General features: G+C 36.7%; 1 protein-coding gene across 4 annotated transcripts in view; it reads right to left on the minus strand.

Annotated features, from left to right (window-relative positions):
• Nucleotides 1-17,021, minus strand: part of depdc5 (DEP domain containing 5, GATOR1 subcomplex subunit) — a 60,700-nt gene that overhangs the window by 39,795 nt on the left and 3,884 nt on the right. For all 4 annotated transcript variants that reach the window (XM_049468322.1, XM_049468325.1, XM_049468324.1 and 1 more), the window contains exons 2-22: nucleotides 16,055-16,227; nucleotides 15,354-15,441; nucleotides 14,224-14,270; nucleotides 14,020-14,105; nucleotides 13,742-13,825; nucleotides 13,447-13,496; nucleotides 12,500-12,569; nucleotides 12,214-12,292; nucleotides 12,024-12,085; nucleotides 10,920-10,989; nucleotides 10,764-10,836; nucleotides 9,661-9,764; nucleotides 7,874-7,948; nucleotides 7,627-7,761; nucleotides 6,268-6,329; nucleotides 5,346-5,416; nucleotides 4,618-4,687; nucleotides 3,553-3,589; nucleotides 3,318-3,438; nucleotides 2,864-3,090; nucleotides 442-642 (exon numbers count right to left, since the gene is read on the minus strand). In XM_049468322.1, the coding sequence (XP_049324279.1) occupies nucleotides 442-642; nucleotides 2,864-3,090; nucleotides 3,318-3,438; nucleotides 3,553-3,589; nucleotides 4,618-4,687; nucleotides 5,346-5,416; nucleotides 6,268-6,329; nucleotides 7,627-7,761; nucleotides 7,874-7,948; nucleotides 9,661-9,764; nucleotides 10,764-10,836; nucleotides 10,920-10,989; nucleotides 12,024-12,085; nucleotides 12,214-12,292; nucleotides 12,500-12,569; nucleotides 13,447-13,496; nucleotides 13,742-13,825; nucleotides 14,020-14,105; nucleotides 14,224-14,270; nucleotides 15,354-15,441; nucleotides 16,055-16,121 (1,879 nt within the window). In that variant the 5' untranslated portion in view covers nucleotides 16,122-16,227. The remainder of the gene's footprint in view (nucleotides 1-441; nucleotides 643-2,863; nucleotides 3,091-3,317; nucleotides 3,439-3,552; nucleotides 3,590-4,617; nucleotides 4,688-5,345; nucleotides 5,417-6,267; nucleotides 6,330-7,626; nucleotides 7,762-7,873; nucleotides 7,949-9,660; nucleotides 9,765-10,763; nucleotides 10,837-10,919; nucleotides 10,990-12,023; nucleotides 12,086-12,213; nucleotides 12,293-12,499; nucleotides 12,570-13,446; nucleotides 13,497-13,741; nucleotides 13,826-14,019; nucleotides 14,106-14,223; nucleotides 14,271-15,353; nucleotides 15,442-16,054; nucleotides 16,228-17,021) is intronic.

The following is a 17,021-nucleotide window of genomic DNA, read 5'->3' on the forward strand; positions in this document are numbered from 1 at the left end:
GAATGGTATGTTCCTTTGTCTTTCCCATGTTGAAGATAAATGGCCTCTGTGTCACGTCATATTTATACCCCAGGGAAACAGGAAGTTGTGAATTACTAATTAAATGTTCCTACATACTCTGATCAACTTCGTAAACTACTGTAGAAGTGACAGAAATACTTTTATTAAATTTATTTCCTAAGAATTGTTAGGGGTGCCAATAATTGTGGAACAGGTGATTTTATGAAGAATAATTATTTCTTAGTCAGGGATTTTATTTCCCCCTTAAAATTTACTTGAGTTAAAGGTTGGACTTTACTTTTTTTTCCCATCGTGGTCCTATATTATTTTGAACAAAACTCAATTTATGAGAAGCTAAAGAACACATCCTAACCAGGGGTGCCAATAATTATGGAGGGCACTGTATGTACATGTGTGTTTGTGTATGTGTGTTTTACTGACCCACAGGGAAAGTGTGCATCCAGCGTCTGCGGTTGGAGGTGAGCTTCATGGGCATGCGTGAGGGGGCGAAGGGGTTGATGAGGGCTCGCTGGGGGGTATACCCGCCCGGCCGGATGTGCAGCGTGGACTCTGCGCTGCCCACAGTGAACCGACCCGGAGCGCTGGAGTCCCGCTGAGACTCCACCATCTTCTCCAACAGCTCTAACAGAGATACACAACAACACAACACAGAGATTAAACTAGACCCAACAACACAACACAGAGATTAAACAGAGACACAACAACACAACACAGAGATTAAACAGAGACCCAACAACACAACACAGAGATTAAACAGAGACCCAACAACACAACACAGAGATTAAACAGAGACACCATAACACAACACAACACAGAGATTAAAAAGAGACACAACAACACAGAGATTAAACAGAGACCCAACAACACAACACAGAGATTAAACAGAGACACAACAACACAACACAGAGATTAAACAGAGACACCACAACACAACACAGAGATTAAACAGAGACACCACAACACAACACAACACAGAGATCAAACAGAGACACAACAACACAACACAGAGATTAAACAGAGACACCACAACACAACACAACACAGAGATTAAACAGAGACACAACAACACAACACAACACAACACAGAGATTAAACAGACACCACAACACAACACAGAGATTAAACAGACACACCACAACACAACACAGAGATTAAACAGAGACACCACAACACAAAACAGAGATTAAACAGAGACACAACAACACAACACAACACAGAGATTAAACAGAGACACAACAACACAACACAACACAGAGATTAAACAGAGACACAACAACACAACACAGGGATTAAACAGAGACACCACAACACAACACAGAGATTAAACAGAGACAACACAACACAGAGATTAAACAGAGACCCAACAACACAACACAGAGATTAAACAGAGACCCAACAACACAACACAGAGATTAAACAGAGACACAACAACACAACACAGAGATTAAACAGAGACACCACAACACAACACAGAGATTAAACAGAGACACCACAACACAACACAACACAGAGATTAAACAGAGACACCACAACACAACCCAACACAGAGATCAAACAGAGACACAACAACACAACACAGAGATTAAACAGAGACACTACAACACAACACAACACAACACAGAGATTAAACAGACACCACAACACAAAACAGAGATTAAACAGAGACACCACAACACAACACAGAGATTAAACAGAGACACCACAACACAAAACAGAGATTAAACAGAGACACAACAACACAACACAACACAGAGATTAAACAGAGACACAACAACACAACACAACACAGAGATTAAACAGAGACACAACAACACAACACAGGGATTAAACAGAGACACCACAACACAACACAGAGATTAAACAGAGACAACACAACACAGAGATTAAACAGAGACACCACAACACAACACAGAGATTAAACATAGACACAACAACACAACACAGAGATTAAACAGAGACACAACAACACAACACAGAGATTAAACAGAGACACAACAACACAACACAGAGATTAAACAGACATAACAACACAACACAGAGATCAAACTGAGATAAATCCACACTGTATTAATAATCCAGATCACTGATATCAGGAGTTTTAATCACTTTTTTTAAACATGAGAGATTTATACATTTGCTAAGAATGAGAACCCAAGACCCAACTAATCGATTACTAAATCAGTAGAAACTATTTTATTACTCCATTTTATCAATTTATATGATTGGTTATTGCAGCACTATTTTTTTATGTTACATTATTTACTTTCTTACATTATTTTTATTTTATACAATGGGAGTCTCTTGGTAAGTTACTTTTCTTCACAAAATTATTGTTTTCCTACTGAATGTTATCTGTAAAACTTCAGCATTATTTTGTTGTAATAGTCTAATAATAAATTAAAATACAATTAATAAAATGTATTTAAATCATTACAATATGTTTCAGTCTTAATTCATATCAAGAGTATTACTACTGCAAAAATATCCTGCAATACTGTGGTATTTTATTTTAGGGCCAGATCACCCACCCTTGCTGTACAGATTTGGATCTGTATCTGGATTTTAATCTGGATTTGGATAACGATGTGGATTCGGATCTGGAACTAGATTTGGATCTGGATTTGGATTTGGATTAGGATCTGTATCTGAATCTTTATCTGTATCTGTATCTGTATTTAGATCTGCATCTGCATTTCAATCTGGATTTGGATCGGCATTCGGATCTGGATTTGGATTTCAATCTGGATTTTGATCTGCATTTGGACCTGGTTTTCGATCTGGATTTCGATGTGGATGTGAATTTGGATCTGGATTTGGATCTGAATTTGGATGTGGATGGTACCTCTGGTGCAGCTGGTGTATCCGAGCGAGCTGCTGACCTCGTACTGGCCGTGGACCTGCCGGGGGATGAGCAGCATGTTGGAGATGTGTCCCAGACTGTCGTCTGAAGCCAGGCTGCGCTGCTCGTCCGGACCCCCTGCTGGACGCACCGGGGGGGAGCAGCCAGTACCGATGCTCAGCTCCGCCGGACCCCAGCTCTTCCTACTGGACTCTCTGTCCCTGTTGGACCTGAAACACCACAGCAAAACATAGTTCAGAATATTTAATAACAAATAAAGTGGATCCAATTTAATAACAATCTAAACCCATACATCACCCATTGCCCTGCCAAACTACCCCTTATATTTTTTTTAGTCTTTATCAATTTTGAGCTTAGAGTGGAGTCTAAAATCTAAAATCAGGGGGTTTAGTGCCCCTTTAAAACAGTTTTTAATACAGTGTTTCTTTAAGGAAACCTGAAGTTGGTGCTCCTCTGAGCTCTGGAGGGTCCAGGCAGTCTGAACACCTGAGCATCATGGGCATCGTAGTCCACCTGTATGGGCAGACTGTTCTCCGAGTCCTTCTGAGCTCCTAGAGCTGAAAAGAAACCCCCCCAAAAAATGAATCCAGGTTTTACTAAATTAATAATGAATTAATATTAAAAAAGGCAAAAATCAAAACATTAATAAATTACAATAGAACAGAACTTACAGTGATCTTTACTGCTCTTGGATTTTTCAGCATGAAGCTTCAATCCCAGAACAAAACACAAACAATAAGAATATTTACAAGATTTTTATTCTGAACACACAGACACAATTTCATAATCCTTTATTACATAAAGTATAAACAGAATTTAAATGATAACAAGAAATAGTTAAAATCAATGTGTTTTTTTTTTTTGATATTTCATTTTTTTAAAATAAGAAATTAATATATCATGAACTCTATTCTACATATTAGAATGTTATGCTAATTAGTAATGTTATTACTGTCAGTCTGCCAGTTCAGGACACTGAATTTTATAACAAAGACAGCATGCACTCACTCCAGACTTGCCTTACTCTCCTGATCACATGGCACTACAGCAATCCCGCTCGTTGAGCTTCTGATTGCTCACACCTGGACTGCCTTGTATAAATACCCTCTTGTTTCTTTTATTATTACCTCGCCAGGTATTGAATCAAGCTTGCTAGCTCTTCTTATAAGCGTTTCTTCTGATTGTTTTTCGGTGTTACCGATTTTTTTTTGCTTTTTAGTATTTTTTGACTACTCTTTTGCCTTGCCTTTGCTCTAACCCTACCGTTTGTTTTTCGTTTCCAAACCCTTTTGCCCTGGCCCCTTTTTATTAGACTGAATTATCTTTAACTTCACCAAAAAAGCCTTACACTGAATTTTAATATAATTGTTTTTTTTTTATGAATTTCATTATGGACAGCAATTTTAATTGTATTAATTAATTATTTGGAATATAAGTACTTAATGTATGATGTTTACCTTCATTAGAATATCAATTTTAATAATAATAATAATAATAATAATAATAATAATAATAATAATAATAACAATAATATCAGTTATGATCTTTTACTAGAATCCTATCCTACAAAAATATTTTGTATTTAAGTTTACTATGATATTTGGGATATGAATTTTATTATAACTTTTTTTTAAAGATGCTAACCTAATAAGAACCTCTTCAACTACACTGGGGATATGTTATTTGTATGATTTTTAATAGAATTTGGATATTTTATTAGATTTATTTACAGTTACCTTGCGTCCGGCAAGTTTAATCCTTGGTGTGAAACAGCTGGACGAGCCCTGACTCTTCGAGGTGTAGAAGCTGCAAAAAACACACATGCACACGTATTTAATATATTAATATAATATGTACTTTTTACGCCCTTAACAATACCAAAGACACACCCACATGCTCTGAATCCAGATAGATCGCAAAAATGATCTATAAATGTTTAATACTTTAAATATATTATCAATTCTCTTCCAGGTTTTATGAGAACACTGATCACTGAGGATAATGATGGCTCACCTCTCCATCTCTGTCTCCATCTACAGGAGGTTCAGTTCAATAAATAAATACAGCTCTAGACAAAATAAGAGACCACTTAAAAATGATGAGTTACTCTGAGTTTACCAAATTAAAAACCTCTGGAATATAATCAATAGGAAGCTGGATGATCACAAGCCATCAAACCAAACTGAACTGCTTGAATTTTTGCACCAGGAGTAAAGACATAAAGTTATCCAAAAGCAGTGTGTAAGACTGGTGGAGGAGAACATGATTCCAAGATGCATGAAAACTGTGATTAAAAACCAGGTGATTTTGGAAAACTTGATGAATATGAACTTGATTTCTTTGCATTGTTTGAATGTTCATTTTACTCAAACATATATCTATAAATAGCAAAATCAGAGAAACTAATTTAGAAACTGAAATGGTCTCTTCATTTTTTCCAGAGCTGTATACACAGCAGACTTACCTGTGATTAATCCAGTGGGGCAGATTGTAGTCATCCAGTCTCGAGTCGCCGGGTACCGTGCGGTTGTGTAACTGAGAGAAAGAAAGAGAATATAAACTAGGAACATCACATCTCACCATTATAGTATACTGAAGAGCTCAAAACGTATAAACACAAGGTAAAACTACAGCAAAGCTTTAGAAAATTTACAGAAAGTTTCAGCACTTTTTAAAGGACCTTTTAGCTTCGGGATTTATTAATAGCAAAAGGGGGAAATCTAAGTAATTAATGCTAATCAATTTAAAATTAGAGAGGGCAATATGACAATATTTTAATCGAACTGTGATTAACAGCTCTAGAAACTGAAAACCTCTGGAATATAATGAAGAGGAAGATGGATGATCACAAGCCATCAAACCAAACTAAACTGAATTTTTGCACCAGGAGTGTAAAGCATAAAGTTATACAAATCAGTGTGTAAGACTGGTGGAGGAGAACATGATTCCAAGATGCATGAAAACTATGATAAAAACCAGGGGAATTCCACCAAATATTGATTACTAAACTCTTAAACTTTATGAATATGAACTTGTTTTCTTTGCATTATTTGAGGTCTGAAAGCTCTGCATCTTTTTTGTTATTTTAGCCATTTCTCAATTTCTGCAAATAAATGCTCTAAATGACAATATTTTTATTTGGAATTTGGGAGAAATGTTGTCCATAGTTTATAGAATAAAACAACATGTTCATTTTACTCAAATATATACCTATAAATAACAAAATCAGAGAAACTGATTCAGAAACTGAAGAAGTCTCAAATTTTTTTAGAGATGTATTTGCATGTGTAATATCGATAACTGTGTAATATCTGTCCAGAATTTCCCCACCAATTATCCCTATACAAGAGTATTTAATAACAGATTTTAAGATTATAGCTACAAACCTTAAACAGTGGAACAGCATGGAGGGGCTGTTCTCCCATACACACCAGATCCACACCAATACCTGCCAATCAAAATACACCATCATTACTCTAATATGACTGAGAGTAAACATGAAGCTGATCTTCTATGGGCTGAACAGATTTTAAAATAATGACCGAAACAGCAAAAGGTATTGATCCATCACCTCATAATCATAATTCTAAAAACCATTCAAAAGATAAAACAGTCAAAAGAGTCACTATTTAAAGCTCCACTAGGTAGGATTGAGATTTTGTACTCGCGGGCTCCCCCTACAGTTGCCGAGTGTGATAAATGTTTCAGGCGGATTTATTTATTTATTTATTTACTTACTGGATCCCCATTAGCTTGGGCAGATGCCCTGGATTAGTTTCTCTTTCTCGTTTTCTGGCTTTCACAGACATATTTGCTCTCTTTCCGGCTTCTGCCAGAGTGTCTGTATGTTAGTTTGTAAAGAATGAACCAGTAGTCCTTGTAGAACTGTTAGAACTAAAGGTCGGAAAGCAGGTCGCAGTTCTCGCGAGCATTGGTCGCGGCCGCCTAGGAAAAGTTACAGAGTCTGGTTTGAGCTCAGAGGAGCTCCGGCACGGACACGAGAGCACCGCTATTCCTCCTATTACACCTCAATGCAGCGCTGCAGTGAGTTTCAAGCTGTATACCTAGTGCTGCTTTAAATGGTCACTCACTATATATGCACTCCTGTACTTCACTCACTCCCAGCTAAGTATTAGATTTGGTTCCGTTCGTCTATACAATACATTTACTTTACCGTTGTATTGTTTATTGTTTATTAATATGCTGTGTTAATTTAATAAGACACTTTTATTGTGTGCAGGTTGGTCTCATCACTGCATAGCCCTGATATATACAATAAAACACTGCCAGGCCCCTCTACGCACTTTTTCTGAGAGAAAAAACAATGATCTGGCTATTTTTAAACATAAAATATATTATGTTTTTATTGTTCTATTTTTACTGTCTACAGTACTTTTAATTAGGCCAAACTGATAACTGATAAGGCGCAGTTTATGTAGATTTATTAGCCAAATAATATACTGCTGTCTCTGCTGCTCCATGCTGTTTACACACATGGCCTTCAGTACAATCAATTATACACCAATCAACCATAACATTATGACCACTGCCTTTTTTGTACACCTTTATCAATCCCACCAATCAAATAATAATAATAATCATAATAATAATAATACTAATAACAATAATAGTAATAATAGCTGCTCTGTGGTGGTTTTCTCTCCTGTGGGTTCTTTGGGAGTATTGAAGAACAGGCAGAAATGAGGGGAATAATAAAGAATACAGAGAACAGATTCAGGACCCACCGTTGTCGATCATGCGCTGTTTGGTGAGGATCATCAGGAGCCGGTCAACTTCGAACACGCCCACTCCCGGAGTGATGACCACAGACATCTGACCAGTGCGGTCAAAGTTACGGTTGATGTAATGCTTATCAAACACTGCAACACAAACAACACCGTAATTAAACAACATTACGCACTATCAAAATCAAAGGAAAAGCATTGACTGGTACAATACGTATGTAAAGAGTCTTAAAAATTATGCAGATACCGTTGAAGGAGAGGTTTATCGCTTCTAGATAATTCCCCTGAGCAGCAGTAGAGTTCTGACCACAGGGAAACCCGTCTGCAAAAAAAGACAGAAAGAAAGTTCTTCTCATACAAATTCTATAGAGGGAGAGAGAGAGTTTCCATCCTCAGTGCAAAACTTTTCAATAAGCTATTAGTATGGTGGCCCTGAAGTGCAAAACAAATGAACATGTCAGAAAACAAAATTACAACAAATAAAACAAATCAACATACAAAAAATAATTACATTCAAGAAAACAAAATTACCAAAGGAAAAAAAATATTTTACATGGACAAAAAAAATTACATTTCAGAAAAACAAAAATTAAAACAAATTTACAAGACGCGAAACACTTTTACCAGCATTGAAACACTTTTACAAACTGCGATTTTAAACAGAAAGGGAGGGTCTAACACACAGTAAGTGCTTGTTGCGGACCCTCCTTTTTTAAGTTTGCATTTACTGCTGCTGCTAAAATACGTGCCACAAAACATAGTTGAATGTCCATAACTCCACTCTCTTATCGTAAAGCAGCTTGACTAAAAAAAGGAGGGTCCGCAACAAGCACTTCCTGTGTGTTAGACCCTCCCTTTCCGTTTGAAAACCCAGTTTGTAAAAGTGTTTCAGTGCTGGTAAAATTGTTTCGCATCTTGTAAATTTGTTTAAATTTTTGTAAATTTGTTTTTCTGAAATGTAATTTTTTTTTTGTCCATTTAAAATATATTTTTTCTTTGGCAATTTTGTTTTCTTGAATTTTATTATTTTTTTAATGTAAATTTGTTTTATTTTTTTTTGTAATTTTGTTTTCTGACATGATAATTTGTTTTGCTCTTCAGGGCCACCGTATATTAGAGATTCGAGAAAAGACAATATCTAAGTTTATTGACACATTTTGAAACGAGGCCAATAACCTCATTGAAGACTTACAATGTGCCAACACCCCGGCTGCTGAGTATAATACGAGAACTGGCCCAAGCTGCTTTTGCCAACACTACATTTTCCAAGTGTAATATAAAAATCAGCCCATGCCATGTGTGCCAACACCCCGGCTGCTGAGTATAATACAAGAATCAGCCTGAGTTGCGTGTGCGAACACAATGAATGTCTCTGTAATGTTTAATGTCTCTGCAGATATAAAGTTATTATACATCTTTAAATGCATCTAAACTAATTTAATGCATAAATTGCATAAATGCAATGCTTTCTGCACTGGGTACATTTCTATGGTAACTGTATTTCATCTTGAAATAACTGAAATAAACCTAAACATAATCTGAACAGGTAAGTTGGGAAGTTTGTACAGGTGAATCAATGAATGGAGTTTCTAGACACCTGAGGATGCTTATAATTTTTATCTTTTGCTTTTATCAATTTTGCACTCAAAAGAAGTGGCAACCAATCACACATAGCATACTCTCAACCGGAAACCTCCAGCCACCATCTGGAGAAATGCATCGGGCACTGAGCAGTATTTAATTTTTCTGAACAGTATTTAGAGTATCCAATTTACCTGATCTCTATGTTTTTGGGCTGTGGGAGGAAAACCAAGCAAATACAGGTAGAAAATGAGAACTCCATCCAGATAGGGACTTGAACTCGAGACCCCAACACTGGGAAGTGAACATTTTTTCCACTAAGCCACCATGCCACACCTAAAGTGTGTTATGTAATGTATAAATCTAAATGTATGCTCCTAACTGCTACCTGACCAGGTGTGCAAGTGTACACCTCTTTCTTAACATGACCTGTGCAGGTGTATAAGAGCGTACCTGCTCCTTTAAGGCGAACCAGGACAGGGTACTGGATGAAGAGCTTCTTAATAGTGATCAGCAGAGACGTCCACTCGTCCCTCCTCTCGTTCTGAGCCACCACTCTAAAACACAGAGCAGTGTTTTACATATGATTACGGCTGAATTCAGTTCATTTGCACTGTCACTGCTGTACGTTATTAACTCACTGCTCATCACTGCCACATATTGGATTTAATCTGAACTGAGGGGGTAAAAACTAGGAAAGATTATAATTACAAGAAGTATAATTAAAAGAAGTAAAATTACAGCTTGAAACTCACTGCAGCGCTGCATTGAGGTGTAATAGGAGGAATAGTGGTGCTCTCGTGTCTGTGCCGGAGCTCCTCTGAGCTCAAACCAGACTCAAAAAACAGAAGTTTTCCGAGGCGGCCGCGACCAACGCTCGCGAGAACTGCGACCTGTTTTCCGACCTTTAGTTCTAACAGTTCTACAAGGACTACTGGTTCATTCTTTACAAACTAACATACAGACACTCTGGCAGAAGCTGGAAAGAGACCGAATATGTCTGTGAAAGCCAGAAAACGAGAAAGAGAAACTAATCCGCCTGAAACATTTATTACACTCTACAACTGTAGGGGGAGCCCACGAGCACAAAATCTCAATCCTACCTAGTGGAGCTTTATAATCTGGTTCGTTGCAACAAGGCAAGCACACCAACCGATTACCTAGGGCCCCCAGGCAATGACTGGTTATAAACTGAATGCAACGATAATCTGTGTGTGGGTCAAGGCAGGAAGGTACAAAGACTCTGCTATCAGAATCCCCATTAAGGAGGCTCCTCCCACTAGTTACAGACAGTAGCCAGTAAGCCAGGTTCGTCATTCTTGCAGTCTGCAAAATATGAACCTTCAGCAATCATGAATTAATGGAGTTATCCATCAGGAATCCAATGTGACTTATTTTTATGGGCCCCCCAAATGCTTAGAAACAGCGTTATTTAAAATTATTGGATTATTACACATTTAATACAAATATTGTTAGTGTTTTGAGAACTCTAGCACCAGGACACGTCTATAAATAATAATAATGTTATCAGTGCAATGTATGATTTGTCGACAGACCTGTAGAAATCTTCATAAAAGCGTCCTTCATGATCCTGCCTGATAGATCCTCTCTGGCTCTCAGGAAACTCATCTGATGGAACACAGACAAGTTCAGTACTACTAGTAGTTACTTCAGATACAAATACAGTATTTAGAACTGAAAATAGAACTGACCGAGAGATTTAGCAGCATAAAAGGTACGTGAGAAAAGAACCACCGTCACCTCATGGCTGCAGTTCTTCTCCTAAAAACAAACAAATAATATATATATATTAGATCGAAATTTTGTCACGGTTTCGAGCCTCGAAGTCAAAAAGAGGATCGACGATCCCTCCCTCTAAGCTACGCAAATGGCGCAGCACACTGTAGCCGACGCCGCGGACATTGTGACTGCTCAAAGAGCAGCACTTTCTCCAGAGAATGTGGACATTCTCATCTCCTTAAAGAAAAACTTGAAAATATAAAAATAACAGTTGTTTTGTCTAGCCTCAAATATGTTAATTGTTTTGGTACCTTAAGGAGCATCTTTCTCTCAGATAAAGTTAATAATATATCTTTGTTAAAGAAAAAAACTTGTCATTCTCAGGGACAGAAAAAGTCTTAAGGTCTTGTTTTTCATGTTTAACTGTTATAGTAGGATAGAGTTCAGTTTGTTAAGCCTCTAATTGTTCTATTATTTTGTACATGACTGTTCCTGTATTTTTTATTATTTATTTTGTTATGTTGCACATTGCTGTTTTAATAGTGCACACTGCTGCTACCAAAAAAAAGCCACTAGATTTACATTACATATATATCTTAATTGAATTATTTAAACTTGACCATTAGTGCCTAATGTGGTGTTTTACAGATCACTTGTATCACTTTGCATCACTTATATCAAGCCCACCTTTTGAAATAAGATATTGTAAATTTGATTAATCAAACCAATGACTGATCATAGACTAATCTAAAACTGACATAGGCCTCTCTGCTGTAAAAAAAAAGAAAAAAAAAAAGAAAACCGAGAATCGAATCGTGACCCTAAAATCGGAAATAAAATCAAATCGAGGATTTAGAAAATCGTGACACCCCTGCTTTTGTTTGAGTAACTGTCTCTACTGTCCAAGAAACATTTTCTTCTAGATCTTCTAGAACATTTCTGTAAGCATTTGATTGCATTCAGCCACACAGAGTCCTATTCTATTGGCAGTATTTCTCTACAGGGCTTAAACGAGCTGTGTGTCTGCATTTGCACGTCTGTGTCAGTTACAGGAGAAAATAAAATAAAAGACTCACTTTCCACTTGGCGAACAGATCAGAGAGGAAGCCATTCACAGCCTTTTCAAAATAGAGATCACCTGAAACACACACATACATGTTTTAAGAGATATCCCCAGACCAGTCTAACCACTATAATAGTATTAATAATAAGGATTATTATTATTATGATTATTTTAATATTACGCCGCCGGGGCTGTGAGCGTACCATAGATATCAAAGTCCCACATCTCACAGCTCATCTGGATGAAGATGTACACCATCGCTGAGGTGGAGCGAAACACCACCTACAGGACAGAAATGAACAACATCATCATCATCATCCTCATCCACTGATATTCATGTATGTATCAGTTTATTATCCGTTATTTCCCATCAATAGTCAACAAAAAGCACACACAGATAACAGATCATCATATCTGATCTGTGGAATCTACATGAGTTAACAGAAGCTGAGGGTTTGGGTTCTGAGTGCTGTAGGGAGGGACACGTACCCGCGTGTCCTCACTGATGTATCCACACGTGACCTTCTCCCCCTTCACCCACAGCTCACTCGCCTGAGCCCTGCAGAGAACAGAGAACAGCGTGAGACACACACGCAGAAATATACACATATATACACACATATATACACACACACACAGAAATACACACACAAACACACACACAGAAATGTACACATATATACATACACACAGAAATATACATATACATACACACACAGAAATATACACACACAGAAATATACACTTATACACACACACAAATATATACACACACACATACACAAACAAACACACACACACACAATACAAACACACAAACAGACAGAAACACAGACAGAAACACACACACATATACACACAGAAACATACACAGACACACATAGAAACATACATAGACACAGACACACACACAAATATACACAGAAACATACACACAAACATACACACAAACATACACACACAGAACTATACAAAGAAATATACACTTATACATACAGAAATATATACACACACATACACAAACAAACACACACACACACACACACACACACAAACGAGCAGAAACACACACACACACACACACAGAAACACACACACAAATATACACGCACACACAGACAGAAACACACACACACACACACACACAAAAACACACACACAAAATAGACACACAGACACACACACAAATATACACAGAAACACACACACAGACAGAAACACACAGAAACACACACATACAGACACAAAAATATATACACATACACACAAACACACAAACAAATATACATAGAAATACACAGCGAAACAAACACAAACACACATAAACACACAAATCTGCACAGAAATGTACACACAGAAATATATATACACACACACACACACACACACACACACACACACACACACAAACACACTGAATGCTAATGTGATTTTACCTGATTCCAGCAAACTCCACTTTCTGGGTCACATACGCGCACGTGCTCACCTGCAGCAACACACACACACACACACACACACACACACACACACACACACACACACACACAGCTTACCTGAAATACACACTGACCCAATTACATTATTATTTATCATGGAGATAAGCAAGATGCCATCCAAAAATGTGTCGCTAAACAGTCTTTCTCTTCTAGCTGATGCATGTTCATATTGCGGCTTGGTGTGTTAAGAAAAACTCTGCGTAAAGTTTTATACTGAATACTGAGAACATCCTACCAGACTCTTCTTGAGTCTCCACATGTCTCCTCGGCCGATGTACTGATCTTTAAAGGTCAGTTCCACCAGATCCAGAGTCACATCCTAATAAACAGAGAGCAGAATTATTATTTACAGCAATGATAAAAGCATTCAACAGTCAGTGCTCCTTATAATTCGTTATGCCTTATGTATAAAAAAAAAGAAAATAGTCCAAAAAATTAGCATTCATTGATAGTGCTATAATAATAATAATCCGAATAAGTGTATGTGAAAACACGGTGAGTGTATGTGAGCACCTTGGGGTCCACGATGTTTATAATGACGTCCTGATACGCTCGCAGCTTGAAGGCCTGAGCCACAGTCTGGTCCACACTGATCGTCTCTATAAATACAGACCAAACTTCTCAATACAGAAAAACCTCAATACAGAAATACAGACAAATAAACCAATTAAAGGTGCTTATCATCAGCTGATCAGCAAGTTCAAATAAAAACTGTACCTTTCTGCAGATCTTCTTTCAGGCTTTTCACCTGTAGCAAGAGAGGACTAGACAAGAAACACAGCAATACAATCAATACAATTTGGTGAATATAAAAAAAATACTGTTTACTATTAATCAAGTCTGGTTTAATTCATTTATTATCTAAATTAAGGCCCAGTAGCCCCTGTACCAAACCCACAACCTTCTTTTAACCCCTGAGCCTCCACTGTTTAATAAAAAAAACATAGTAAATCACAGTAAAAATTGTATAAATAATAATGTATAAATAATAAATAAATTGTTGATGAGAATTAAGTTTTTATGGTAGTTTTAAAGGGGTTTACTGAGATTTTATGATTCTGAATAATTTGTTACAGTGTATCAAATCATTTAAATTATTGTCATTGAATATTATTGCTAAATTGAAAATACATAAAAAGCCATATTTAAGCGTTCTATAGGTGAGCCATAAACCATGCATGTGCAGCTTGTTTCAGGGTGTCAGTGTGTCTTTGCTATCATAACGACTGGAAAAGTACACCTTTGAACTACTTCTATTAATTAATTATGGGTGTGGTTAATTTTGGGCATAACGAGAAATAAATCAATCAGTGTGTAACTTGCCATTCCCTTTAAGAGCCAGGTACGCTCTGACTTTGGCGGATTGCTTTTTTTTATTAAATAGGTATATAATGACCTATAATTGTGTTAATGTACAATAAATGTTATTTTAATTTGTAATCTGTTTATTGTTGATGTAAAAGTTGGGTTTGTGCACTGCAGTGTGTTCATGTGCAAGTAACAAGTGAAGGTGTACATGCATTGAGGACAAGATAGCAATGAACATCTGACTGTTGACGTCTGTCTAGGTTGTATTCAGTCAGTGGAGCACCTGTGTTTTCTGTTCCCAAGATAAACAAGCAATACTCCAGAAATTTACCTGAACACACCTCATGTCCAGACCACCACACCCATCAGTGTAGATATATATATTCAGAAACACTGTTGCTATTTAAACGATGCAGGGCGAAGGTGTGAAAATAGACAGTTGGTGGGGTGTAAGATAGCAATGAGCATCACAATGCGCCTTGTGCTGAGTAAAATATAGGGCTCTAAAACTCTAAAACATTATTATTTCAAAGCATCACCTGTACTCATCGTTTGGATGCGCGATCTCCACAATGTCCCCCAGTTTAACCTGAGGGAACACCTTCGGGTTCATCATCAGCTCATCATCTGAGGATAAAAGCAGTAACAAAAAAGTACATTTAATTTATATAAAAGTGTCTTTACATGGATAAAATATATACAGCTCAGGAACAAAAATAGACCACTTAAAAATAATGAGTTTCTTTGATTTTACCAAATTGAAAACCTCTAGAATAATAATCAAGAGGAAGATGCATGATCACAAGCCATCAAACCAAACTGAACTGCTTAAATTTTTGCACCAGGAGTAAAAGCATAAAGTTATCCAAAAGCAGTATGTAAGACTGGTGGAGGACAACATGATGCCAGGATGCATGAAAACTGTGATTAAAAAAACAGGGCTATTCCACCAAATATTGATTTCTGAACTCTTAAAACTTTATGAATATGAACTTGTTTTCTTTGCATTATTTGAGGTCTGAAAGCTCTGCATCTTTTTTTTTTGTTATTTCAGCCATTTCTCATTTTCTGTAAATAAATGCTCTAAAAGACACTATTTTTATTTGGAATTTGGGAGAAATGTTGTCTGTAGTTTATAGATCAAGGTTTCTTTATAGATGTACTATATTATATCTTTGCAATAACAAGTCAAATGCCAACAGAAGCTTTGTATGTTGATGTTGATGCTATTATAACTCACCGCTCCCTCCGAAGCCCTTCTTGTGGACCACCAGCTTGTAGGTCTTGGTCTTGGTGGTGACGGTCATTGTAGCTGCAGGATGGGTCAGTGTGAAGCAGCAGGACAGCAGATCACCCACCAGCACTCATCAGCTTCAGGACTGACCACACCAGTCCAGACTCCTTACTATAATACTGATATTAATATAATCAAAATCAGAATTAGGGATCAGTCACTGAATCAATAATGTACAGTACTAGTCAAAAGATTGGACACCCCTCTTCTCATTCAGCGTGTTATCTTTCTTTTTATAATTCTTTACATTGTAAATTTAACATTAAAGTCTTTATTAAAGCTATACAGGAACACATGCACAGTGTCTTCTTAAGAAATTAAAAAAAACATTGTCCAGCTGCATGTTTTACTACAAACTATAAAAGTACAAATAATAGTCTAATAATTTTGGGTTGTCTGCCAACTAGGTATGGGTGTTTTATTACAGCCAACCTTAAATAAAAGAGCTGAAACTGAATGTACTCGATAATGTATAGGTAATGTATTATAATCTAACTCAATTAAGACAGCAAAAACTGTACTGTAGTGAAAATATAGGTGCTGTTTCCCAATTTACCTCAATTAAAACAGCAGAAAAATGTACTATAGTGTAAGTATGGGTACTATATAACAATCTAACTCAATTATAGGAGCTGCAACTGTACCATAGCGAAAGTATGGATGTAGTTTCCCAATCTAATTCAAATAAAATAGTAGAAACTGTACTGTAGTGAAAGTATAAGAACAATGTCGCAGTCTAACTCAATTACAAGATCTAAAAACAGTAATATAGTGAAAGTATGGGTGCTGTATCTCAATTTATCTAAATGAAAACAGCAGAAACTGTACTATTAGTAAAGGTATGAGTGCTAAATCAAATTCTAACTCAATTTATAGAGCAGAAACCTTACTATAGAAAAAGTGCAGATACACA

This window comes from Astyanax mexicanus, chromosome 20 (genome assembly GCF_023375975.1).
Source record: "Astyanax mexicanus isolate ESR-SI-001 chromosome 20, AstMex3_surface, whole genome shotgun sequence".
Classification (NCBI taxonomy): Eukaryota; Metazoa; Chordata; class Actinopteri; order Characiformes; family Acestrorhamphidae; genus Astyanax; species Astyanax mexicanus.